Genomic DNA, 27,668 nt, shown 5'->3' with positions numbered 1-27,668 from the left:
GTTTTGATGTCTTCACTACTATTCTACAGTGTAGAAAATAGTTAAACATTTAAATAAACCCTTGAATGAGTAGGTGTACTGTACTGTATGTACTGTCAATCCCCTACAGTAAGAATCCACAATCTAGATTTAAACAATTTTATTGAAACAGTAGACACACACACTGTAGGTACAAAGGTCTTCCAATATTCCCTTTATAAAAACATACAGTATGTTTGTACAATGTAAAATACAAAGCAATATAATGTATGGACATTCATGTTGATACCTCATAAATAAAATCAAGGCCCTTTAATGGATACAAGTCAGACATGCTTAGTCACTGGCTGATCAGTTCTCACAAAGCTCTTTGGTATTTCAATATAATCACATCCTTCATTTCAAATGTAACCCCATAACTCGCAGTGAGGCTCAGAACAAACAACGATAGATCAATCCTGCTGATGTCATTGTTTTATAACTGTATAGAGAGAGGAGAGTCGTTTGGAGTGTATGTTTGGGTACTGGCTCAAACAACTCAATTGATCAAAAAACAGGACAACATTAAATTAGATTTACATCATTTAGTAGACGTTCTTATGCAGAACTACTTCCACAAGTAATTAGGGTTAAGTGCCTTGCTCAAGGGCACATTGGCATATTCTTCACCTACCCGGCCCGGGGATTCAAACCAGCAACCTTTTGGTAACTGGCCAAACGGTCTTAACCGCTAGGCTACCTGCTGTCCAAATGAATTACAAATGAATTTGGGGCAGTTTGGTTATCGTTCGGCAAGCATCAGGTTGGGCATCATTCGTTCGAATGGCATCAGGCGAAGCACCTCTGGAGGAAGTGACTCATGTGGGTATAGACATGCTGATTGGCTGAACCATCAAGACCATGGTCCTTGTCCGTGTACCACTGTAGTAAAGTGATAGAAAGAAGGAATTAGCACAGATCATGTGTTTATTGGAGAAGTGCTTTCATGGAGCAGGTTCATGGAGGTATAAAGCTGTACAACCACTGATTGTGTAGATAACTCATCAATCTAAAAATCTAAATATTTACCATAGCCTCAAAGTCCACTTGTTCCTCAACCAGAGCTGCAGAGATCTGAGCAGCTTGCTGAAAATGGACGTTGTCTGAAACAAATAGAGAGATATAAATAACAATTTAACAGTATCCGATGTGCAGTGTTTTCCTGTTCTCACATGATATGGTAAAGCCTCAGGAAAAGTATGCACGCTGCTTAGTTAACACTTTTAGCTTCCTAAAACGAATGGGTTTACAAAGTCAAATGAATAGTCTAGACTCTAAACATTGCACGGTTGTTAATTACACAGGTGGTGTGTTTTTAAAGAACATTCCAGAAATACTAGAGGAGGCCTCACCATCTGCTGTCCCATGGACCAGAAGGTATTGCACTGATTTGAAGTTCTTAGCTCTGGCTGTCACTGTGGAGTTCTGTAAAAACACATTTACATGGTGTTGTTTCCATGGAGAGTAATACCAGTTTGGATAACACAGGCCATAGTATAAAATCATGTGTATAAATAGCCATTTAAAACGTTGGCTTTGGTACACTTACTTTGTAGAATTCAAGATTTTCAGAAGGTTGATTCATGTAACGTTCTGTGTAGATTGTATCTGAAATATTGAACGTCGGGGACATTTTATGGATCATTTGCAATGATTTACAATTAGATATTTAGCTAACATGTATATTATTGTACATATATTAAGAACATATCAATAACAGAATGGCATACCATAATAATCCCACTTGGAAACTGGGGCAACTGCCATTCCACATTTGAAAACTCCACTCCCAGCTCCTAGAACCATTGATGTGACATAACCTCCATAGGACTATAAAACACAATGACAGCTGATCATTTTGGCCATGAATTCAGATAAGATTAGATTACTCAAGGCATACACACAAGATGATTGTACACATGCTGCATTTCATTCCGTTGCACTTGATGGTTCCAACTGATCACATGTTCAAACCTTATGCTTTAACTTACCCAACCCCAAATTGCTATTCTGCCTTTGTCGACAAAGCCCATATTGGTGAATTCTCTGAAAGAGAAAAGTGACTTGCTGTGATTGGGAACCACCATCACAAACACAAATTAATTTAAACGTGATGGTCAATTAAAAGGGGTTCTAATTGATCATGCCCACTGATGGTCCATGGTCTAACTCTAATCTCTACTGTCCTTCGTCAGTGAGTCATCACTGTCCCTCTGACGTGAGATAAGGGAGAGGTAAGTAATATTGCATTCCAGCTGACCACATGTGACGTCTGATCAGTCACATCATGGTGGTCAGATCTGTATGTTCTTTAACCAACACCTCTGTCACATCCGTTGTCCTGCCAGACAGGAAACATTTAGCATGAAAGTGGAGATGAAGAGGATTTGGATAAAGCACATAAAGATCTGTCCACCAGGCTATTTTGCTCATAAAACTCAAACCACAATAGCCTTGGAATCTCTAAATATCCATGTAGAAATATATTGTGTTAAATCATGTTATCAAAATGTCACTATTGCAGTGTGACACAGTATAATACAAAGCAAGCTGTTTGAGTCTGTTCAACCACAGTTCAACCTTACTTTGCGGCCGTTATCTGATCTTCCACTTCATAGGTTCCCAGACGTCGGTAGATGGAGTGCATTAGCTTGTCACCTTGGTAACCACTTCCCCTTCCATCGAAGCTGGCAACGATGACCTTCTCCGTGCTCGCCAGGTATGCAGCCCAGCCTAACCTGTAGCGGTAGTCTGCTTTCTGACTGCAAGGCCCTGCATACCTGGAACACAAAAGAGGAAGACCAACGTTTATGGTTAGCGCCCAGAGTTTTCCCTGACCACTTGAGCTCACCAGAAAACACTGCAGACTTCTGAATTTAACTAGGGCCAAGAGTTTTCCCTGACCACTTGAGCTCACCAGAAAACACTACAGACTTCTGAATTTAACTAGGGCCAAGAGTATTTCCTGCTCAAGTCATGTTGTCAGGATTAACTCCCGGCCCACCTTATTACTACAGGAATTCATCATCAGATAAAGCAGATCATGTATTCACAGAGGTTAATGAATTAACATTCGTACACATCAATAAGTAAGGGGTATTTCTTGGATTTATCAAATCCAGGAGGCAAGGTCATCTGGTACCAAAGATCTGTCGGGAGAAACAGAAGCATCCATCAGTGGACATCGAGCGAGGGATGTCCCATGGTTTTAATATCAGTTGAAAGATTACATTGAAGTCTTTAATAGTCGAAAACCTTACTGAATTCCCCTTGCTTGATGAAGCCGCGTCGCATGGTGGGCATGTGGATCTCAGTCAGAAGGCCTTCTAAAGCCATGTTGTCCTCAAGAACCTGCATCTCTAAACAGGGCGATGAGAAGATGCACTGTGACGTTGCTTGGCTTATATCATTTATTTCCATCGCACACTAGTAAATGCAACTGGCCTACCTGAACCAGCATCCCTGTTGTCCCTGAGAGTATACAGAGGTAGTCCAGGACCTGTGGAGACAAACACATATTTAATATAGTGTGTGTCCAAACAAATGATCTAGAAGCACTACTACTACAGAAAATATCATTTTAAAGTAAATACCCTGGCTGGGATTTTGTTTAGGGATGTCACAGCACCAGTATTGCAATGACTTGACTGCACAAACACTGTTGGGATAGTGGGTTGTGTAGTGTGTGTGTGTGTGTGTGTGTGTGTGTGTGTGTGTGTGTGTGTGTGTGTGTGTGTGTGTGTGTGTGTGTGTGTGTGTGTGTGTGTGTGTGTGTGTGTGTGTGTGTGTGTGTGTGTGTGTGTGTGTGTGTGTGTGTGTGTGCTTGTCTGTTGTGTGGCTGACAGACCTGAGCAGTCCATGCAGAAGAAAGAGGCATTATGGCTGAAGTAAGCTGAGTTGTATTGACACCTGTCCTCATTCAGGGTACAGGTCAGGCACTGGGTGGTGGGGGGAGTGGCTCCGAGAGTGATCCTGACACACAAACACAAACAACTGACATGATTCTATTGGCTGCAAATATAGAGTGAGAGTAAGTCATAGATTATGCATGTTGGAAATTACTGAATGAGCAGGACAGAACGAAGGCATGAAAACGAAAGAGTGATATTCTTACTTGTAAACGTTTCTCCCTCCTGGCTTGTGACCATATTGGTTGCTTGAATAGTATATGGTGTTGCTCGTCACTTTTAAAATGTCAATGACCTCCCAAGTCCCTGAGGTGACAGCTGTTGCTGTGCCCTGCAAGGACCCCATACAAATATTACAAATCAAGTGTGTATCATAACCATGTCTGGGTTACTGAGAAGGCGCATGAAGAGAAGTGTTCTACTTAGTACTTACACCTGTTACGTGATGAATATGTTTATAGCCGTTATTGTCACTCATCACAATGTAAAAACCGTCTTTGTTTGCCGATAATGTAGGATTAGAAGGTGAAAACTAGAAAAAACCCAAAGATAATGTATTTATTTACAGGAATAATCCATGCTTGTTACTTTGTAAATTATGTTTTTATGGCCCAGGGATAGTGTAAACATGTTCCTATTGTTGTGTTCGTATAAAGTACATACCCGTCCAATCCAACCTGTCTTGCTTGTCATGTCAAGTTTCTGAAAACACAACAGAAAAAGTACATGATTTGATGGTTTATTGTAATTTAATAGGAAATGTATTGTTTGTCATTCGTACAGTCTAATCCGATCTGTGTGACATATTAGGACCCCAACAAGTTCTCTGAGGTAAGGGTGATGAGAGGACAGGAGGGGAGGGCGGCGGGAAAACGTGGGGTGGGGGCGTTTATGACGTACCTCTAACGCATTCTCGATCCAGGTGTTTCCGACTATGCTGAAGTCGTAGATCTGAAAGCGGAGCTCGTTCTGTTTCCTCTTCTGCCACTGGACAGCGATGCGTTCATCCGTTACCCAGGTGACTGTGGCCAAATAGTGATCACTGTAAAAAACCAACACCACTTGTCTCACAGCTTACACCTAAAATAGATTTTAAAATTCCAATGCAATGCATTTCTCTCCTACTCTTAAAAATGACAGCATTGTATAATGTATTGTGTACTACAGAGTTTCATTACCCTGCACCAACTGAAGCTGGCACAACAACTTCTGTGATGTTTGATATGTTCACAGTATCATACACAAACAGCTTCACCACTGGATTGGGAGTACCAGGCTAGAAGATGAAGAAAAAATACATTTATGCAAAACAATTACGATGAAATAAAAACAAACTTTAGGTCTTATAGGTTTCTTTATTACAAGCAAGCACATCTTTAAAATGTATTTTGTAATGCCTTGTTTTATAATGACTATAGATACAGTATCAATGCATTAATATGTGCAAATACAGAGTATATGACTCAAATACACAGTCATCAAGAGACGTTTCCGAATTGGGAAATCACAGACCAATATAATTTTATTGGGACAGGGGAGGGCCTGAATGTACCCTGAGTTGTGATAAAACAACATGTTTTTAACCCAGAGGCCTTATGGTCCAGAGTCCAGTTCCCTTATCAACTGCCTCAAAACCTCATGCCAATAATGACCTACTCCAGCACACGTTTTTAGATACACATCAAACATACATTAAGTGTTATCTTACCTTAGGATAGGGGAAAATGACAGTGTCAGGATACTGTTCCTTCCCATACCAGGAATACTCAATGTTTTGGACCAGAGTGTCGTTAAACTCAGCATAGGCCAGATACCTCCCTCCAGGTGACCACCACATTGCCTCGTAAGAAGAGAACATTTCCTCTAACAAAACAATCAAAAAACACGGTTAGGCTACATCAGGATGGCACATCTATTTTGTGTGTTGTGTTTGCCTGTGTTGCTTAAACTGTTCACAGACTTCTGTGTTGTCAAAAGAGAAACTTGTTCACTAGGGACTATATAAATCACATTTTACACAATTCACATCGCAGTGCTGACTAATATCTACTAGTTATAGTAAGAGGTATGTAAGATTCACTTCTGCCTTCTTGTATGTAATGCTTACCCTCATACACCCAATCTGGGATGCCATTTAAAATGTTGTTGTGTTTTCCATTGGAGGTCACCTGTATGGCCTTAGCAGTAGGGCTGGTCTTCACATAGACATCATTTTCCCACACAAAGGCCTGCATGTGAGAGGAACAAAGATATGGAGATAAGTCTTAATGACTCGAGTTCCTCTTTAAACAAAGGTATAACACTGTAATATGCACACTAGTGTGGAATATCTTTTGGTTTTCCAAGTAACCTGCAATATTATGTTTAGAGTAACAGTAACCTATTACATGTTGTCAATAAGTTATTTATTTGGAGCGTGATGAAAATGCGATCTTTGAGCATTCCAGCTTTGAACTGAAGACAAACAAAAGTACATGTTGAATTGTTGGGTGAGTCCTATTGATGAGGAGTGTTTGGAGGACGTGTTGAATTGACAGCATATGGTGGCTGACCCATAAGAGTGTAATGGGTCAGCCACCAGAGAAGCATAGTATATAAACAAGTCCAATGGTTTCTCTCAAAGTCTCCTTTTAACCTACCATTTTGTTCCCTATTGGCGCCCATGCAAACAAATGGACTCGGTGAGGGATGTCTGGTGTACTGAGAAATGTCCTAAAATGAGATTAAATAAAAACGAACAGTATTAATGTCTTTGAGTTTGACAAAACACCATATACAGTTAATTCGGAAAATATTCAGATCCCTTGACTTTTTCTACATTTTGTTATGTTACAGGCTAGAGGTCGACCAATTATGATTTTTCAACACCGATACCGATTATTGGAGGACCAAAAAAACGATACCGATTAATCGGACGATTTTTATTTATTTGTAATAATGACAATTACAACAATACTGAATTAACACTTATTTTAACTTAATATAATACATAAATAAAATCAATTTAGCCTCAAATAAATAATGAAACATGTTCAATTTGGTTTAAATAAAAGTGTTGGAGAAGAAAGTAAAAGTGCAATATGTGCCATGTAAGAAAGCTAAAGTTTAAGTTCCTTGCTCAGAACATGAGGACAGATGAAAGCTGGTGGTTCCTTTTAACATGAGTCTTCAATATTCCCAGGTAAGAAGTTTTAGGTTGTAGTTATTATAGGAATTATAGGACTATTTCCCTCTATACCATTTGTATTTCATTAACCTTTGACTATTGGAAGTTCTTATAGGAACTTTAGTATTCCCAGTGTAACGGTATAGCTTCCGTCCCTCTCCTCGCTCCTCCCTGGGCTCGAACCAGCAACACAACGACAACAGCCACCCTCGGAGCAGCGTTACCCATGCAGAGCAAGGGAAACAACCACTGCAAGTCTCAGAGCAAGTGACGTTTGAAACGCTATTAGCGCGCTAACTAGCCAGCCATTTCACTTCGGTTACACCAGCATCATCTCGTCATAAACAGCGCAATGCTTGACGCACAACGAAGAGCTGCTGGCAAAATGCACAAAAGTGCTGTTTGAATGAATGTTTACGCGCCTGCTTCTGCCTACCACCGCTCAGTCAGATACTTAGATACTTGTATGCTTGTATGCTCAGTCAGATTATACACAACGCAGGACACGCTAGATAATATCTAGTAATATCATGAACCATGTGTAGTTAACTAGTGATTATGATTGATTGATTGTTTTTTATAAGATACGTTTAATGCTAGCTAGCAACTTACCTTGGCTTACTGCATTCGCGTAAAAGGCAGTCTCCTTGTGGAGTGCAACAAGAGGCAGGTCGTTATTGCGTTGGACTAGTTAACTGTAAGGTTGCAAGATTCTGTCTTCTGCCCCTGAAGGAGCCAGCTAAACCACCGTTCCTAGGCCTTCATTGAAAATAAGAATGTGTTCTTAACTGACTTGCCTAGTTAAATAAAGATGAAATAAAGGTGTACATTTTTTTGTCAAAATCGGTGTCCAAAAATACAGATCGGCCCTAATTAAATCAGCCATTCTGATTAATCGGTCGACCTCTAGTTACAGCCTTATTCTAAAATGTATTAGATAGTTTGCACTTGAGCTCAATTTCGAATCTCAGCAAAGGCTCTGAATACTTAAGGTATTTCTGTTTTTTATTTGTAATTAAGATTTCTAAACAGGTTTTCATTTTGTCATTATGGGTTATTGTGTGTAGATTTATTTATTTATTTATATTTTTGTACCTTTATTTAACTAGGCAAGTCAGTTAAGAACAAATTCTTATTTTCAATGACGGCCTAGGAACAGTGGGTTAACTGCCTGTTCAGGGGCAGAACGACAGATTTGTACCTTGTCAGCTCGGGGGTTTGAACTTGCAACCTTCCGGTTACTAGTCCAACTAGTCCAACGCTCTAACCACTAGGCTACCCTGCCGCCCTGATGAGGATTTCTTATATTTAATCAATTTTAAAATAAGGCTGTAACGTAACAAAATGTGGAAAAGGGGAAGGGGTCTGAATATTTTCCGAATGCACTGTAAATGCGTCCCTATGAATAATTTGCAGTAAACAATACATTTTATGGCCCTCTTCAGTTCCTCTATTTGTTGAGTACTGGTGACCATTTCCTGCACTAGTCCCATGAATAAAATTAAACTCCCTATGTTCTCTACACTGCATATGTAATCCTCAAAGTCAAAGGGATATTGAAGATGTGTGTATAGTACACATTTGCAGATAAGAACAGTTGAAAGAGGCTTACGAGTCTGCCAAATCATAGAGAGAATATGAAGCTGTGAAGGAGTGTCTCCATATCTGTTGAAATAAATTAAGCAAATTATAATTAGGAATTTGATTAGTAGCACAGATCAATTACTTATAAGCATTAATTAATACATTCATTCAATTAGATGTATTTATTTTTAAACTTTATTTATCCCTGCAGGGCAATTACTTTGAGCACATAAGTCTGATTCTGCAACAACAACCACACCACAATGACATGCCACACATAGCTACTTCACAGCAGGATAGCACAACAGCAACAAATCATTAAATAGCACAACACATTACCTTAGTCCAATTGCTCTTGAAAGCAACATATCTTTTATCAGCAGACACTACATAATCAGAGGCAGCCACTTGATCCTATTTTCAACAAAAAAAGGAGCTGTGTTATACATGACAAAAACACTCCTTCCTTCACCATGCTTACTTCCAAATATGCACGCACAGACAGACAGACAGACAGACAGACAGACAGACAGACAGACAGACAGACAGACAGACAGACAGACAGACAGACAGACAGACAGACAGACAGACAGACAGACAGACAGACAGACAGACAGACAGACAGACAGACAGACAGACAGACAGACAGACAGACAGACAGACAGACAGACAGACAGACAGACAGACAGACAGACAGACAGACAGACAGACAGACAGACAGACAGACAGACAGACAGACAGACACACACACACACACACACACACACACACACACACACACACACACACACACACACACACACACACACACCCATGAGGGGTATCTTACAAATGTGATGCTGCTCAGGAATTCTGAGTTGTTTCCTGTAATCAGGTTGTGAAGGAAGACTGAACCGTCTTTTTGATGCAGATACTCATGGTCTATGAGGAGGGGAAAGAAGAGAGGAGTTTAATAATAACGAACTAACTGACCTTTAAGTTGAAATATCAGCAGTGTTGCTACTCGGGTCTCTGCCTAGCACTGATGATTTAACAAAAAGCCAAAGTGTGCCATTTAAATAGATGCAGTACATAGGCCTAGTATTGTTCTTTATTGTTTCTTATCATTTTTTAATGGGAACATTGTGTTGTTGGCTTATATCTAAACGTGCATCCTTCCAGGGAGAGAGTGTTGTGTCATACATTCCAGGCACACAATTACTGACTGGATGGAACATAACAGCCATCCACTCATTTACATACAGTTGATTGATTAGGCTTCTATGGTGTTTTACCTGAGATCCAGCGCATGTTGTAGGATCTGGCCCTGATGGAGCTATTGAAGACATCACTGAGAGTGAACGTCCTCTGAGCCGTCACTTTTTCCTCTGAAACATGGGGCTCAAAGTTAGCATTCACTTATGTATTGTACTATGCTCTATACTAGGAGGAATGTATCAGTGAAAACGACAGCAAGTCATCGGCTACTATAATGATTCATAAGACTACAATGCATTTACTTACACATGATTAAACAGGGTCTTGATAAAAATAGATACGGATCATGGGAGGAGGACTATAAGATTGTAACAGATAACAATGTAAGATCAATGTATATTTGACTGGGTTTGTAGAGCTGCTATAACTGAGGTAAATGTGCTAGTAGGCTACACAAATGTGGTACCTGCATAGAAGATGTGATATTGCAACAAGGTCCTACATTTCTAAAGCAATAAAGGACAAGGTCTACATGTTTGTATGGCACATGGATTATGTAAAAGTGTTTAATTTATGCAGTGTTCTGTTACAATAATACAATATTATTATCCAGTGTATGCAATGTTCTATTGTAATAATAAAATACTTATTCTGAACATGTTTTTTTTTTTTACAGTTATGCTAGGCTACAATTTAATGGGTCACTGAAAGCAACTGAAAGTGGAACCACTCACCGTTCAGATATATTGCCGTGGGCACTGCTATCAAGATGATGACGACAGCAAGCCCCAAAAGTCCCAACACCACCTTACCTATGGAATTCTGTCAAAGGTGAATAGAATGATGGAAAAATGTTATGAAATAAATCGTTGTTTGAAGTATCTAGATTTGCGACACTTGTTCATCAACGAAATGTTATGTTGTATTATAAACAAATTATTGTCATTGAAGTTTTGAAGTTTACCATCCTGCCGATTTGAAGGTGGTGAATCCGTTTATATTCAAAATCACATTGACAGTAAACACGTTACCCACTAAACTGTTGAAGTGTAAATGGTGCAAAATAAAGTTCTGCGCAAGATAATTTCTGTAAAATATTATCTCAACGTCGGTTATAAAGCTGGGGCAATACAATTCCGAAGTCCAAGGTAAAGCTCGTGAAGTTTGAACGTGTCTATTATTTTCCCCAGCGCCTGTTTTTGTGGAGAAGTTTATGGTTACTTATTGACCAATCTATTGTCGGATTGCATCCATACACAACTTTCATACACAAAACCGTTGAACAGTTGTAGAACAAGAATAGCCTTCAACACGCAAATGATTAATTTACGCAAATGATTAATTGAAGGCTATTCTTGTTCTACAACGCCATCCAGACACTGAATTTACAGTATTTAATTATTTTATAATTCCATTCAATCTGAATTAGACATACATGTTTTATCTCCTTTTTTGAATGGTATTGTTTGGGCATTTTGTAAGGCATATGTCCTTGTGAGGGCAGGGTAGTCACATATGACTCTTGAGTGAATATCAACAATAAACTGACGTTTCATGTCTCACTGCTAATGGTATAAAAACAATGTAGCCTAATTCACAACTGCGTTGGATGACACTGACGTCACAGTTGGGCGAGATCTAATGCGCTAGCATCCCCCTGCACATTGGGTCAAAGAGTATCACAACTCTAAACTACTCATGGCTACAAATTATATTTACAAACTTCATCAATGAACTTCCTACTTGGGGTTCAGGAAAGGTTCCCCTCTTTAATCAGCGTGGGATCTCAACAGAAGTGTGAAAACAAATACCGGTCTACATTCAGATACAGTATATCTGAGAACCAAATGAGTGTATATTAAGTGTAATCTAGTGACTTTTTTATTGGTTGCTTTCCTATTAACATTTTTCTTTAGGTTGATTGAATTGTCACAGTAAGCTGTAACTCAACCAAAGGTGGTGGAATGATTCTCAAAGTTTAATTCCAATTTCTGTGGTGATGTAATGCCTTTACTTCAAGGTCAACAACAAAGCCCCCTCTATTTTATTCTCAAGGGTTTTATGACATTGTCATCACATCTGATTTTTTACATGACTCACAGTTATCATCGTGATGTCAGAGGCCCCCATCTTGTGAACTTGTGCTTCTGGTTATCGGCAGATTCAACCAGTTTCTCTGCGTAGGACTTACTCCATCTCATGGACTTTGTGTACAAGGCTACAAAAATAGATAGGGGTTACGTTAACTTTTACAACATGTCAACAGACAGACAAACAAGCAATTTTACAAGAAAAAGCTCTTTATTGAGAGACCGAGAGAGAGAGAGAGAGAGAGAGAGAGAAAGGCATACTTATATAGCTGTCTTGATGAGTAAGGATAAAGTAACATGGGTTGAAAAGCTCAATAACTAGTGGAAGGGTCACTGATGAGTCCATAAGTGATGAGCATTTGAAGATAAAGACTAAAAGCCAGTTAAAAGCTTAACAAATATCAGGTTCTTTTTTTTATTGACCTGAGCACTAGCAGCCTTTGCTGCTCTCGTTCTCTCAGACCGGACTTCCTATGCGAACAAATAGATCACTCTATTTTTGCCTGATGCTGTATAGTTTGAGGAGCATTACACCGCGGATCTTTCCATTTACAGTATCTACTCTCAGATTCATGGTTAGGGCTAATGAAATTGTTTCCAGGTGTCACTTTGAACACGTTTTAGGTTTTATTGGCGTTCCTGGAATGAGAGAGGGGGAGGAGGGGTTAATAGTGGAGTACAGTGAGCACTATTGCGCAACATCATACCATAAAGCCATGGTTGATACTGGTGATTTTTCCTCTCTCTGGCTGTTCTGTCCTTGGTTTTTACAACACATAGTCCCTGTTTCCTATAGCTTCCTATTGTCCCTTGAATAGATGGAAAACTGTGGCATTTGAAGGTACACTGTGATGACAGGAGGTTGGTGGCACCTTAATTGGGGAGGGCGGGCTCATGGTAATGGACGGAGCAGTATAAGTGGAATGGGATCAAATACATCCAACATACGGTTTCCATGTGTTTGATGCCATTCCATTTGTGCTGTTTCAGCATTTATTATGAGCCATCCTCCCCTTAGCAGCCTTCACTGACTGTGATAGTTTATCAGTAGGCTAGGATTGAAAGAATTAAAAAGTGTAGTAACTACCGACATACAGTTGTAAAATGTCTACTGGTAGTGTCTACTGTCTAATCTATGTCTACAGGTAGTGTCTACTGTCTAATCAATGTCTACTGGTAGTGTCTACTGTCTAATCAATGTCTACTGGTAGTGTCTACTGTCTAATCAATGTCTACTGGTGGTGTCTACTGTCTAATCAATGTCTACTGGTGGTGTCTACTGTCTAATCAATGTCTACTGGTGGTGTCTAATGTCTAATCAATGTCTACTGGTGGTATCTACTGTCTAATCAATGTCTACTGTCTAATCAATGTCTACTGGTGGTGTCTACTGTCTAATCAATGTCTACTGTCTAATCAATGTCTACTGGTGGTGTCTACTGTCTAATCAATGTCTACTGTCTAATCAATGTCTACTGGTGGTGTCTACTGTCTAATCAATGTCTACTGTCTAATCAATGTCTACTGGTGGTGTCTAATGTCTAATCAATGTCTACTGTCTAATCAATGTCTACTAGTGGTGTCTACTGTCTAATCAATGTCTACTGGTGGTGTCTACTGTCTAATCAATGTCTACTGGTGGTATCTACTGTCTAATCAATGTGTACTGTCTAATCAATGTCTACTGGTGGTGTCTACTGTCTAATCAATGTCTACTGTCTAATCAATGTCTACTGTCTAATCAATGTCTACTGTCTAATCAATGTCTACTGGTAGTGTCTACTGTCTAATCAATGTCTACAGGTAGTGTCTACTGTCTAATCAATGTCTACTAGTGGTGTCTACTGTCTAATCAATGTCTACTGGTGGTGTCTACTGTCTAATCAATGTCTACTGGTGGTATCTACTGCCTAATCAATGTCTACTGTCTAATCAATGTCTACTGGTAGTGTCTACTGTCTAATCTATGTCTACTGGTGGTGTCTACTGTCTAATCAATGTCTACTTTCTAATCAATGTCTACTGGTTGTGTCTACTGTCTAGTCAATGTTTACTGGTGGTGTCTACTGTCTAATCAATGTCTACTGTCTAATCAATGTCTACTGGTAGTGTCTACTGTCTAATCAATGTCTACTGGTGGTGTCTACTGTCTAATCAATGTCTACTGGTGGTGTCTACTGTCTAATCAATGTCTACTGGTAGTGTCTACTGTCTAATCTATGTCTACTGGTGGTGTCTACTGTCTAATCAATGTCTACTGTCTAATCAATGTCTACTGGTTGTGTCTACTGTCTAATCAATGTCTACTGTCTAACTAATGTCTACTGGTTGTGTCTACTGTCTAATCAATGTCTACTGTCTAATCAATGTCTACTGTCTAATCAATGTCTACTGTCTAATCAATGTCTACTGGTGGTGTCTACTGTCTAATCAATGTCTACTGGTGGTATCTACTGTCTAATCAATGTCTACTGTCTAATCAATGTCTACTGGTAGTGTATACTGTCTAATCTATGTCTACTGGTGGTGTCTACTGTCTAATCAATGTCTACTGGTGGTGTCTAATGTCTAATCAATGTCTACTGGTGGTGTCTACTGTCTAATCAATGTCTACTGGTAGTGTCTACTGTCCAATCAATGTCTACTGGTGGTGTCTACTGTCTAATCAATGTCTACTGGTGGTGTCTACTGTCTAATCAATGTCTACTGTCTACTAAATGTCTACTGGTGGTGTCTAATGTCTAATCAATGTCTACTGGTGGTGTCTACTGTCTAATAAATGTCTACTGGTGGTGTCTAATGTCTAATCAATGTCTACTGTCTAATCAATGTCTACTAGTGATGTCTACTGTCTAATCAATGTCTACTGGTAGTGTCTACTGTCTAATCAATGTCTACTGGTGGTGTCTACTGTTTAATCAATGTCTACTGTCTAATAAATGTCTACTAGTGGTGTCTACTGTCTAATCAATGTTACCTGGTGGTGTCTACTCAATGTCTACTGGTGGTTTCTACTGTCTAATCAATGTCTACTGTCTAATGAATGTTACCTGGTGGTGTCTATTCAATGTCTACTCGTAGTGACTACTGTCTAGTGCATTTGGAAAGTATTCAGACCCCTTGACTATTCCACATCTTGTTATGTTACATCCTTATTCTAAAATGGATTCAATCCCCCCCCCCCCCCATCAATCTACACACAATATCCCATAATGACAAAGCAAAAATGCATTAAATGTTTCACTCCCTGAACTTGCTTCCCGACTCCCAAGCGCACACGTTACGGATTACATCCGCGAGTCTACTTGGGTATCATATCAAATGTATTTATAAAGCCTTTTTTTTTTACATCAGCTGATATCACAAAGTGCTATGCAGCCTAAAACCCCAAACAGCAAGCAATGCAGATGTAGAAGCACAGTGGCTAGTTAAAACTCCCTTGAAAGGCAGGAACTTACGAAGAAACCTAAAGAGGAACCAGGCTCTGAGGGGTGGCCAGTCCTCTTCTGGCTGTGCCGGGTTGAGATTATAACAGTACATGGCCAAGATGTTCAAACGTTCATAGATGACCAGCAAGGTCAAATAATAATCACAGTAGTTGTAGAGGGTGCAACAGGTCAGCACCTCAGGAGTAAATTTCAGTTGGCTTTTCATAGCCGAGCATTCAGTAAGAGACAGCAGGTACGGTAGAAAGAGAGAGTCGAAAACAGCAGGGTAGCACGTCTGATCACACCAGGGTAAGCCTACATGAAACACAGCCCTTATTTTAAGTATTTTAAAAATCCCCTATGTGAAAAATGAATGGTGGAAAAACGATTGGAAATATTTTTGTTTGACCGCTAGGGTTTATGGGTATTTAGACTCATACTGTGGTACTCTATAGTCTGTGAGTCTGTGTAAGCCTCTATATATTGGCATGTCTGATACCTGTAGAAATGCTTTAAAAATGGACTATGCCGAAATCGCTCTGCCATTTCCTGGTTGCAAAAATTCTAATAGCGTGCCTAATTTCAGTTTATGTGACAAAACACCCAAGTATAGTGTAAATAATCATTGTACCATCTAAACCGCTAAACAAAAAATATTATATTTTCTGCTGTTTCAAGCTGGTTTACAAAAACGAAAGTAAAAGATGCAAAAACAAACGTAAGCACGGGAAGCATAGAACAGCGCACATAGAAGATATCTACCGTTTCTTGCTTTCAATGAGCATAACAGAGCTATAACTCACATCTATCTCTATGTGCATTTGGTCAGGTCGCCTAACAAGTTACATATTGCATGCATATTGCATGTGTTTTATTCTAGTCAAATGTGTTGTTGTACTATTATGTTTTTTTGTGATACAATTTTCTCAAAAGTAATCTCTCGTGAGGATTGTCAATTTTGAAAAATGTGAAGCTTCTGGTTTTGGTAGCCTAATGAAATGGCCTTTAAAGCTGCATCTTGGGTACCCTCTTGTGGTGACTATTGACTCTTGTGTGAAGAAGATAGTGGTATTTTTGAGTCTGTGTAGTTCTTATTGGTGAATGTAAATGCTTATTCATTATAGGCCAGTCAGCCCTTGTACATTTTAGATCCGATTATTGTGCAGGAAAAATATAAATATCTGATAGCTTTTCCTATTTTTACTTGCCTTAAAGACAACCTCACAATCTTAATTTAATTTATTGGATGTTGAAATAATTCAGCATTATTGACTTCAATAAGACTATGTTTAACTCTATCAAGGTCTATTTCTGAGTGATGCTTGGTTGGAGCCGGTGAACAAGAACATTCCTATTTGGATGACTTATATTCTATTCTATTTTAATGGCCAGCAGGCCTACCTACTAGTCAACAGAGTACCAAGAATGCTGCTGGAGATAATTGAATGCTATGAGCTTCCTCATTGGCTATCTTCACTATCAGTCAATTAGCCAATTCGGACTTCCGCCTTCTCGCAACACTTTATCGGATATTATGGTTTCCACTAGATAGCGCAAGCACAATGTCAAAGTTGGCTATGTCGTAAAAAAAAAATATATATATATATACAAATGCGATTTTTGGTCTTAATTTAGGGTTAGGGTTATGCATAAGGTTAGCAGTGTGTTTAAGATTGTGGTTAAGATTAAGTTATAAAATCACATTTTAAGAAGATAAATTGTAGAAATGGGCGGGTTTTTAGATATTGTGGCTGTAGTAACTAGTGACGACCGGAAATTATGTACACGTTACGTTGTTGCAGTGCATTTCAAGTAACGAGTTCGGTTTTGGTTTACATTTACTGACATCGAAACATTTCAGTGCATCGAATCGCTTTGTGGCAATTCTTTATAGTGTACAAATGGCTTATCCAGGATATGGCGGGGTGAGTAAACGCTTCATGTGTTATTTTACCTGGTGTTACAGTAGTCTACATACATCAGGAGTTTGGCCTATTCCATTTCCGATATGGGGAGTGCTCAGATAAGACCCCTAAAATGTATTCGGTTTTGGTTTACATTTACTGACATCGAAACATTTCAGTGCATCGAATCGTTTTGTGGCAATTCTTTATAGTGTACAAATGGCTTATCCAGGATATAGCGGGGTGAGTAAATGCTTCATGTGTTATTTTACCTGGTGTTACAGTAGTCTACATAAATCAGGAGTTTGGCCTATTCCATTTCCGATATGGGGAGTGCTCAGATAAGACCCCTAAAATGTATCTTTGTTATGATGAAACATTGGATGGAACACGGTCAGTTGTAAGTGCAATCGTTTCTAAGTATCGACGTTAAAAGGTTTCGCATCTTTCTAGGCACAGTCATTTTGGCAAGTAGCTGTTAGGCTACATCTAGATTGTGACAGAAAAGTTGATATTGCCCTCAGTTTTAGTTACTTAGTTTAGTCACTAGTTCCAGTTTTCATAAATAGTTTTTGACCCCCTCGATGAACTCTGAGGGGACTGTGGATCTGTCTCCCTGTACATTAGTCACACACGATATCTCTGACAGCTTTGGGTCGATTTTGATGAAACTTGGCTGAATTAATCGTCTTGTCATTGTGATCCGGAATTTACAAAATTTCACTGATTGGCCCAATGTGGGAGCTTATGTAATTAACTGAAATGTGTTAGTTACTCACGATTTCTCAATTTGCCCAAGGGTGGCACTGCATCATTCTTGGGGGAGGACATGTTTACTTTTGATTTGTTTATTTTTGAGTAATGTTAACAATTGACAAAATACCAGCTGGCAAAATTCAGTCTTTTGAAGCACTTAATGCTGTATTTTCAAATCACCCCATGTAAATGCACTAAGTAGGTGGCTATTTAGGCTATCTGTAGTCTTGGCTACATACACTGTTTCAACCCCTCTAGCATGGCCCACAGCTCAACCTCTCAACCGCAGTCATGGTCACTGCATTGACCTAGGATATATGTCCACACCTACAGTAGCCCCCGAGAACCCAAGTGGGGCTGGGCTTATACCCAGATCTTGAGTCTGGCACTCAATTGAACATATGGACTTCAGCTGGATCAATTAACTATAATCCCAATGCTCTGTTTTTAACATTTAGAAACATTATAATCCTTGCTTGCAATACAGTTTTGGAAACCTTTGGAACGTTCACATCGTGAGAAAGAATCTTTCAAATCCATAAGATACACTTACTGTATGCAGTTTTGCAAAGTTTTACCAGACAGAATTTTCAAAAACACAGCCCTCAGCTGAGGTACAAAACTTCCTCCCTAGTTATGCTCCATTGCAGATTTTTGAAGTGGAAATTGGAGGTGAGGAAGTGTCGTCTCGGTTGGAGTCGGTGTTCTTGAAAATACAGCTGGGTGAAATGTTCCTAAACTGAGTACCGTAAGTGTATATTTTGTATATGAAATTTTTTCTCACTTATATGAAAGTTAAGTTCCAAATGTTTACAAAACTGTCACGTGCGAGGCGTATTTGCATTTAGACAGAACATTTGGGCAGCGTTGGAGCGCCGGGCGTTTTCCGCACAAGTTGAAAGGGGATTTCCAGTGGCGGAATGGAGTTGGAGTCATGGTCTCGTCCACACCCTGCTAATATTGTCAGTGCAAATATCCCCTCACTACATTTAGAAATAGGTCCACAACCTGCTAATATTGACAGTGAAAATATTTTGAAAATGGGGAAACTGGAAAGAATGCACATCACTCAATTATAAACAATCACCTGACTATATCGTTTAAGAATGACTCCTGAGGAAGACGTCCTGTCCAAACGTCAGTAATAGTATACCTGTTTGCTTCCCACCAAGGCATCAGGCCTTAGTGTAAGAACGTCTACAGTGCCTTCAGAAGGTATTCATGCCCCTTGATTTATTCCACATTTTGGTGTTACGGCCTGAATTCAAAATGGATTAAATTATACATTTTTTCACCAATCTACACTCAATACACCATAACGACAAAGTAAAAACATTTACATAAGTATTCGCACCCAAGTCAGTACTTTGTAGAATCACCTTTGGTGGCAATAACAGCTGTGAGTCTTTTTGGGTAAGCCTCTAAGAGCTTTGCACACCAGGATTGTAAAATATTTGCCCATTTATTCTTTACAAAAAAAATATTCAAGCTCTGTCAAGTTGTTCATTGCTAGACAGCCATTTTCTTGCCTTGCCATAGATTTTCAAGCTGATTTTAGGTCAATACAGTAACTAGGCCACTCAGGAACATTAAATGTCATCTTGGTAAGTAACTTCAGTGTAGATTTGGCCTTGTATTAGGTTAATGTCCTGCTGCATGGTGAATTCGCCTCGCCTCTCGGTGTTGGAAAGCAGATATTTTTACACATCTACTGATTCGTGCCATTCTTTGTGAAGCATTTAAAAACGTCCCTGGTCTTTGTTGTTGAATATGTGCTTGAAATTCATTACTCGATTGAGGGACCTTACCGATACTTTTGGGGGTGGGTACAGATATGGGGTAGTTATTCAGAAATCAAGATAACCACTATTATTGAACACGGAATATGATTTTTTTTTTAAAAGCACATTTTTACTTCTGAACTTACTTAGGCTTGACATAACAAAGGTGTTGAATACCTATTGACTCTAGACATTTCAGCTTTACATTTTTTAATTCATTTCAAACATTTTCTACAAACAAAATTCCACTTTGTCATTAAGGGGTATTGTGTGTTGGATCAGTGACACGAAATCTCAATTGAATCGATTCAGACTAACACAAAAAATGTGGAAAAAGTATATGATGAAGGCACCGTATATAGCTGGTTGTTTGTTGAGTGCTACAATCTATTGAATTAGTCATTTTTGGGAAGTTTTCCTTAAGCCCTGTTACTTGATGACTGTACTCTCCCTTTCCTGTCAGTATGGAGGACCAATGCAAGGCATGCAACTCCAGGGTATGCCCATGCAGGGTGGACCCATGGGAGGCCCACCCCAGGCAGGCTACCCCCAGAATGGTGGAGGCTACCCTGGGACCTTTTCTGCTCCTCCTCAGCAGCCTGTTAATGACCCCATGTGGGGATACTTTACTACCATAGCAGGACAGGTGAGTGATCAATGCTTTTCATTTAAATTCATGATCATGGGTACAGTAAATATTCCTCTTTGGATAGAATGCAACATTTACTGGCGCCCCGAGTGGCGCAGTGGTCTAAGGCACTGCATCGCATTGCTTGGCGCTGTAGCAACTCCTTTTGGCAGGACGGGCGCCTGCAGTCTGACTTCCTCCGACACATTGGTGCAGCTGGCTTCCGGGTTAAGCGGGCGAGTGTTAAGAAGCACGGCTTGGCGGGTCATGTTTCGGAGGACTCATGACTCGACCTTCGCCTCTCCCGAGTCCATTGGGGAGTTGCAGCGACGAGACGAGTTCGCAATTTGATATCATGAGAAAAAGGGGGTAAAATACGACAACAAAAAGAATGCAACATTACTGGTACATGCATGGTGATGTCATGGTTACACCACAAAGTGATCTCAAGACATTCAAGTCTTTTTTTACATTTTAAAATTAAAATCATTACATAGTAATGATAAGTTGTTGCTGGAGAGTAATCTTACAGGGATATTCCTCTGTGCAGGATGGTGAGATTGATGCAGAGGAGCTTCAGAGGTGTCTTACACAGACTGGTATCAGTGGCACCTATACTCGTAAGTTCACACCCAGTCCCATGATCAAGGTTCACTTTGTGGTTCATAAATGATTAGATTATGTTGTGTGTGTTTTATGATTTTAGTATCCCGTGTTAATATAGTCTTTACAAAGATTTGTCACTGGTTTTCTGTATGGTATGGTCATTGTATGTTTGTTTTTCATTGTGTGATCATGGTTTCTCTTCTCCAACAGCCTTCAGTTTGGAGACATGTAGAATCATGATCGCAATGCTGGATGTATCCTTTCTATATCAATGAATCTCTTGGACTGGGCCTCTGTCCAGTGTCATTGAAGTTTGTTTGGTATTGCACTTTGCTTCTTTGACTTGCTGGTGAAAAATGAATAGCAGTCATAAATGTTAATGAACTAATAAACCTAATGTGTCAGTGCCGAGTTCATCCTTCTCTTTTAACAGGTGAGAAAGCTTTGAGCAGTAGGTGACTTGGGATGATGCATTTTAATTTCCCTAAATTACTTCCTGGCTGCAGTATATTTCACACTTATGCAAGGCCTAGTCTACTGGGTCCCATTCAGTATGCATTTGCCAATGAATTTGCAAGATAGAACTAGCCTCATGCTCTAGTTGCTTCATGCCTGTAGCTCCATTTTCAGAGCAAGTCCTGTTTCTCTCTGAACATGTTCATGCTTCTTATGTAGAGTAATAGACTTTACGACAAGGATGTACAACAGTCAGCATTTGCAGTTTGGGATGTTCTATATAATGTTTTTTCAGATTAAGCACATGATGCGATGTGTAAGTGGGCTGTATTGAGACAGAGGGTTACTTATGGAATTGATTTAGTCGCAGAAAGGTCAAGTTCTCCCACATTTAACACAACTCATCATATCCTTTGTGAGACCAGCTCACATGGCCGTTTTTAGTTTCTTACCAAACGAACAAAGTTAACCCTTTAACTAACCTCCCACCAGAGAGACATGACTGGAAAGCTGGGCTTCATTGAGTTCAAGGAGCTGTTTGCTGCCCTGAGTAGCTGGAAGCAGAACTTCATGATGTTCGACCAGGACCGGAGTGGCACGGTGGAACCCCATGAGATGACCCAGTCCATCTCCGCTATGGGTGAGTCAGTGCTCTGCCAGGCTAATGATATGGGGCAGTACATTCTGACATCCAAAGAGGGGCAGCGTTCCAGGGCCTGGTTCAGATGCAGCATCTGAAAGGGGTTGGGAGGTTTGACTTTAAATGATTTAAACCATTGATAGACTCCTACAATAATTATAATTTTGGTGTAGCTGGAGATAATTGCAAGGTATTGGTCCGTGAGTCGCTTCTTGATGCAAAGTAGATGGACAATAGGCAAAGGCTGGTGTTTATGATCATTGTCAACTAAATGCAGTGGTCACTATGGATGAATCCTAATTCTATGTTGGCTTATGACTAATTGAATGCATGCTGTGATCTCTTACTACAGGCTACAGGATCAGCCCGCAAGCTCTGAACGCTGTCATCAAACGCTACAGCAAGGCTGGCCGGATCTACTTTGACGACTATGTGGCATGTGCTGTGAAGCTTCGCGCCCTCACAGGTAAGATGCTGACTTGGAGGCTGCCAATTAAGATGTTTAACTTCAGTTTTTTTTATTTTTATTGATCAGCATTTCACATTTCCTCACATTCCAGAGCTATGGATTTTGTTATAAAATCAAATCAATTCTGTCATTCATTAAACTTTTACTCATTCCAATCCATTATCTTTTGAGGTGTAATTTGTCTTGTTTTGTCCTGGTCTCTTTTGTGTATGTACATTCATAGGCTCATTAACACAGTGAGTGTCTTGCTAGGTTATTGTTGTCCAATGAATGGCATTCAAATTTCACCACAGTACACCTACATCTTTACTATGTGTTTCCACAGAGAGCTTCAGGAGGAGAGACCAGATGCAGCAGGGGGCTGTCAACTTCCAATACGATGACGTAAGTGTGCAATTCAGGGCCGTGTTCAGTAGGCACAATACGGAAGAAAACACTTTGAAACGGGGAGGTACTATCTGAACACGTGTTTTTGGTTTCATTTTGAAACTTTAGTATGCCCTGATGAACACATCCCAGTTTTCCTCTCTCTCATTCCCCAGCCTGTACTGTGATTCCCAATAGCCTGTCCTGACTTGCGCGTTATAGTAATTACATCAAAATTAGCTAATTTTCTCTTGGTTTTCCTCCTGTAGTTTATCCTGTGTACGATGTCCATATGAGTGGTGTGGTCCGGCCCATCCCGTGCTGGAGTCAGAGCGGGGTGCTTCGACCGGCAGTCTGGGGCTCGCTGACCACTTCCCCTAAATAATGGGAAGGCACCAATCAATATTAGCCAATTGTTCTTAGGTTGAGTCCCATAACCAACTTAAAATGGGGAAGGAGTTTACAGCAGAAACTGCTTGTTTGCTTGCCATAATGTCTGCCTGCCTTGTACGCTATGCAAGAATGTGCAGATTTGCCAGATATCATATGGCGTGTTTCTAAATGTATCTGCTTGTTGTAAATTCTGTTGCTAAAGGACAGTGGTAGATTTGAATAAAGAAAGGGATGGCAAAGCTGTTACTGATCTTTATGATGATGACTTTTGTGCCTCAGATCATACGGTTTCCATATTCTTCCCCATCACTGTATACGTTCTGTTTTTATAACCACTATATTGTTTTATAACCACTATATAGGTGTGAACTAGTTTTACATTAAACACATTTTAAAGTATAGGTATATATATTTTTTATTACAAATATACAGTTATGCTAGCTTTGCCTTTTGTTTAAGGTAACTTTATATGCATCTCTTGATTTAAATAAAATGTGGCCTAACATGATAAACAAATGAATCAAACATGGAATTCACAAATATATATGAATAACACGCACTGTGGTAAACATGCACTGTTATTCCTTTGCGAAGAAAAGCATGCATTAACTACCATTAACAATGACAATGTCTCTAATTTTGTGATACCATTTGCATAACTCAGGATGAAATATTTATCAGACATGTTAAGTGCTTCATGACTGTTGGGCCATTCATCAGTGATATTGGTGTCATTCACAACACAATAAACTCAGTTTGTAGTCAGTATGTGTTCTGTTTATTCATTTATACAATTGCACAAATGGTTTTCATCAATATATGTACACAATATATTAAATATCTTTAAGTACAGTATATTCCAGGACAACATTCATATTAGCTGTTAAGTGTTGCATTGTATAAAATACAGTGGCAAACATTTTAAAAAATGCATAAAAACAATTGTGAACAGCACTAGATTTAAAAAGTGACATTTAGCTCTAAAGTACACATTTTATAAATGTTTTCCTGTGCAAGTATGCACTCTGAAAAGTTCAGTGGGGCACTCTTCATTGGACACGTCATGTTTCAGCTACTTTGTATCGCGTCTGAGCTCTGGAACGCTTCTACTAGAAACCCCTTACCGTGTTTCGCCAGGGTTACGTGAGTTTCAGCCCATCTGTGGTGGGTTTTAAAACCGATTAAGCAGTTGTGGCCACTCAACTGGCATTACAATGACATGCAGCAAAGGACCTGTGCCCTCGGAAAAGGCTTATAGCTGTGTATGGGCGCAACTCATAGGATAGGGCCGGTAAGATCTGACATTAAAAGTAGACTCAGCAATATGTCATATTGCTGAGTCTGCCTTTAATTCAAACCTATCTAAGTACTGCTACAAAACATGCATAGCTATAGTATTCCCAATGAATATGACTTCCCTAGATTCCATTTGCTCTGACTACAAAGTTATTAGTATATATGTTAATTGCTACATATGGGAGCATGATATGTGTTCTTCATATTGTATCTGTCACTTCTTGGGCTGATACACAATTGAACCAAAACACTTAAAATTATGGAATATTAAGTGTCCTCTTATAGAAACATTGAGTATTTATTACCATTGTTTATCATTTTATAACTCCAGCTCTCCCCTTCATGATAAATCACAAACACGTTGTTTTGAAATCTGTTAAAACAAATTGCCAGCAGATGTTGATCCATGCAATACCACACATCTGACTAAGTTTGTGTTTGTGTAAAATAAGTCATAACTAAAATGGCTTACTTTGCAACATGCAGAATCCGTCCATATTCAATACATTTACATTGCTGAATTGAATGCATATTATTCAGCTGAATAAATGTGTTTAGGACATTTGTGAAGGCTAATATAGGTTAGTAAAGCTAAGGCTAACGAGGGCTAAGCTGCTAGCTCAGCCTGAATCTCTACGTTGTCGGTTTCTGACACCGTCTCAGCATTGATTTTGTCACTTGGCTAGAAACAGCAATAAAATCAGTTTTCTTGGAATATAAATGGAAGCCCCTAAACATGCATGGAAAGAAGAATTTAAGCTTGTAAAGATTGTGGGGTACAGTACTTATGAAAGGTATTAATTAAAGGTAGACTCAGCGGGTTGACTTCCTGCTTATAGACAACAATCAAATCTGTCAAACTGCTATTGGCTCTTCCTTTGCATGATTGGCAACGGACAATAGTGACTGATTACAATGTGGTAGTTGATTTCTGGAACTTGGATGTTTTTATGATGAAGTCATACTGCTATGCCTACTGTACCTTTACATAATTGGTTACATGTAACTACTCAATAACTCGTTAGGAAAATGAAATAGAATTTGGCCTGATTCCTCTTATTACAATTCAAAAAAGATATCTGAGCAATTCACCTTTAGAGAGTTGCTATTCATTGTAGTTTTCTACATCTGAACATGTAATGTTGTGTTACAACTCCTTTTATACAATGATATGCATTTCGTTAAGTGCTGGCCCGTTCAAGAGAGAAATGATCCTGCACATCGATTACATATCGGCAAAAGAATCGTTAGTCCACCCTGTTCATGCCTCTGTGTGTGTCATTACAGTAATACATCATGTTTAATACAATACCAAAAAAACTATGCATACACTTCCCATCAAATTATTTTTTGACAATATTTTCAATGGTAAAACATATTCAGTGATTCAGGGAGGAAAGTAGCTATATCAAGTGGATAAGTATTCCTTTTTGTAAATTTAAATATACAGTAGAAACCATTTGCATTTTTTATTTTTTTACAAGAATACAGAACTTGAAATACAGTCCTTTAGTTTCTGTTTTAGTTCATGCCATACACACTTTAAAGACCATTTTGACTTTTGGGCTTCTACCCGTGTTCATTTCTAGTTAATCAAATATGTATATTATTCATGTGTGTAAATGAATGTTTTCATGTTATCGTTATTGCTTTCATGGCCCCATGAAAGAGACTTGTGGTGCAAAGTGATCACAAATAAACTCTCCCAGGAATACTTTAGCAGTGTAAGGGATACTTTGTAGAAGAGCTTTCCCAACCATTTAAATCATATTCATTTGCATATCTGTGTATTTATAATCCAATAGAAGATGTATTTTACATAGTGGTTCTTTGTCTCTTATGATCAGATTACTTTTTGAAAGACATGTGGACGGTAGGTACTTAGGCACAGTATATGACGAAATATTATTGTATATCATGTCGGACGTGGAGATTGTTAATTAGCCAAATGCATTACATGGTGTCTGTTTGGTAAGGTCATTAACGCGAGTTTAAAACCGCACACTTATTTTCAGATTGAAAATGCCTTTGAAAGAGAGTTTCAAGTGGCTTTGTCCCCATCGATTGGGAATAATTATATAACGGATACTCATTACTAAGCATGCCGACCTCACACCATGACTGTGCAGTGCATGAGATGGTGTTGTGTTTTGAACATGCAACAGAAAACACTTCCAAAACATGCATTTTTCTCTCTTGGAAGAACAAGCATGTTAGGTGCCTTTGTGTTGCTGGCAGTGTTACATCTGAAATATGTACATGGTAGATAATTACAGATATTAGTAATATACAGTATAAATACCGCTGTATAAATGTACTATATAACACATCTAAATCAGAGACCGGCAGAAAATATTGGAAAAGGAGTGGAAGAAAGTCGACAGTATTCCTTGCATATACAGTCTCCTTCTAAGACCCTGAGTCAAACTTTGAGAGAAGCCCTAGTTTTCCGTAGTGAAAAAGAGGGGCGCAGGTAGGCGAAATGGCCTACTTTCCCAGAAGCCCAGGGTCGGATACCGGCCTGTGGAGTCCTGACGTTTCTGAATTTTCAGGTGCTGCGTCGGGGAGCGAGGCTTGTCTGGCGGAGGGAAAGAGGGCACTAGGTTGTTGTTGTTTCTCCGGAGAGTCAATTTTGTTTTGTATGTGTCTGGGCTCTGTGTCCTTCTCTAGCAGTCCCGCCCCGAGGTCCTCTTCTGGGGGCACATCCGTGGGACCCTGGCCTGACATAGATTCTTTGGATTTGTTCAGAGGCTTCTCCATGTCAGGATTCTGTGAAGCAGTAAGCACAACCTGGTCTCAGAGCAAAATGTATTATATTCAAAACAATCTGTGCCACTCCATTTAGTGTGATATGTTACTTTACGTTAGGTTACATTACATTGGCCGGCCAATGTAATAACGGCCGTACAATAAAATAATTGCATGACGTATAGTATCCTACGTCTTGATTGCATTTTACCCGTTTAGTATGATATATTATGC

At 39.3% G+C, this 27,668-nt stretch overlaps 3 protein-coding genes across 5 annotated transcripts in view; 1 reads left to right on the top strand and 2 right to left on the bottom strand.

Moving 5' to 3' along the window:
- Positions 1-124: 124 nt before the first annotated feature.
- Positions 125-11,108, bottom strand: LOC139412993 (dipeptidyl peptidase 4-like). Its single transcript, XM_071159941.1, has 25 exons — positions 10,838-11,108; positions 10,608-10,695; positions 9,951-10,043; positions 9,506-9,597; positions 9,016-9,090; positions 8,705-8,757; positions 6,566-6,638; positions 6,034-6,154; positions 5,635-5,789; positions 5,105-5,202; positions 4,827-4,968; positions 4,590-4,628; positions 4,360-4,458; positions 4,133-4,257; positions 3,866-3,990; positions 3,467-3,517; positions 3,279-3,377; positions 3,098-3,167; positions 2,604-2,798; positions 2,010-2,064; positions 1,749-1,848; positions 1,568-1,626; positions 1,371-1,443; positions 1,048-1,121; positions 125-900 (listed from the first exon to the last, which is right to left on the bottom strand). Exons 1-25 carry the CDS (start codon positions 10,838-10,840, stop codon positions 808-810), a joined length of 2,250 nt encoding a protein of 749 aa, XP_071016042.1. The 5' UTR covers positions 10,841-11,108; the 3' UTR covers positions 125-807.
- A 6,030-nt stretch (positions 11,109-17,138) lies between these two features.
- On the top strand, positions 17,139-24,155 carry LOC139412992 (grancalcin-like). Of its 2 annotated transcripts, none has more exons than XM_071159939.1 (8): positions 17,139-17,316; positions 20,296-20,478; positions 21,011-21,080; positions 21,277-21,320; positions 22,015-22,162; positions 22,515-22,628; positions 22,957-23,015; positions 23,267-24,155. In XM_071159939.1, the coding sequence occupies exons 1-8, from the start codon at positions 17,293-17,295 to the stop codon at positions 23,291-23,293; spliced, it is 669 nt and encodes a 222-aa protein (XP_071016040.1). In that variant the 5' UTR covers positions 17,139-17,292; the 3' UTR covers positions 23,294-24,155. The 2 variants fall into 2 exon arrangements, with proteins under 2 accessions (XP_071016040.1, XP_071016041.1); XM_071159940.1 differs by lacking the exon at positions 17,139-17,316 and adding an exon at positions 17,391-17,538.
- Positions 24,146-27,668, bottom strand: part of LOC139412991 (voltage-gated inwardly rectifying potassium channel KCNH7-like) — a 74,952-nt gene continuing 71,429 nt past the window's right edge. For both annotated transcript variants that reach the window (XM_071159937.1, XM_071159936.1), the window contains one exon: positions 24,146-27,455. In XM_071159937.1, the coding sequence (XP_071016038.1) occupies positions 27,174-27,455 (282 nt within the window). In that variant the 3' untranslated portion in view covers positions 24,146-27,173. The remainder of the gene's footprint in view (positions 27,456-27,668) is intronic.

This window comes from Oncorhynchus clarkii, chromosome 7, assembly GCF_045791955.1.
Source record: "Oncorhynchus clarkii lewisi isolate Uvic-CL-2024 chromosome 7, UVic_Ocla_1.0, whole genome shotgun sequence".
Taxonomy (NCBI): domain Eukaryota; kingdom Metazoa; phylum Chordata; class Actinopteri; order Salmoniformes; family Salmonidae; genus Oncorhynchus; species Oncorhynchus clarkii.
The sequence above is the reverse complement of the archived record's forward strand: the minus strand, read 5'-3'. Positions and strand labels throughout refer to the sequence as shown.

Excerpts from the sequence above, each read along its gene's own strand:
- LOC139412993 (XM_071159941.1), bottom strand. Across the intron at positions 2,065-2,603 it reads GATCAGATAACGGCCGCAAA|AGAATTCACCAATATGGGCT; the intron begins GTAAGGTTGAAC and ends TTTCTCTTTCAG. Across the intron at positions 901-1,047 it reads AAGTGGACTTTGAGGCTATG|TGGTACACGGACAAGGACCA; the intron begins GTAAATATTTAG and ends ACTTTACTACAG.
- LOC139412992 (XM_071159939.1), top strand. The coding sequence starts at position 17,293 with ATGGCTTATCCAGGATATGGCGGG. Across the intron at positions 21,081-21,276 it reads TATCAGTGGCACCTATACTC|CCTTCAGTTTGGAGACATGT; the intron begins GTAAGTTCACAC and ends CTTCTCCAACAG. Across the intron at positions 22,163-22,514 it reads CCAGTCCATCTCCGCTATGG|GCTACAGGATCAGCCCGCAA; the intron begins GTGAGTCAGTGC and ends CTCTTACTACAG.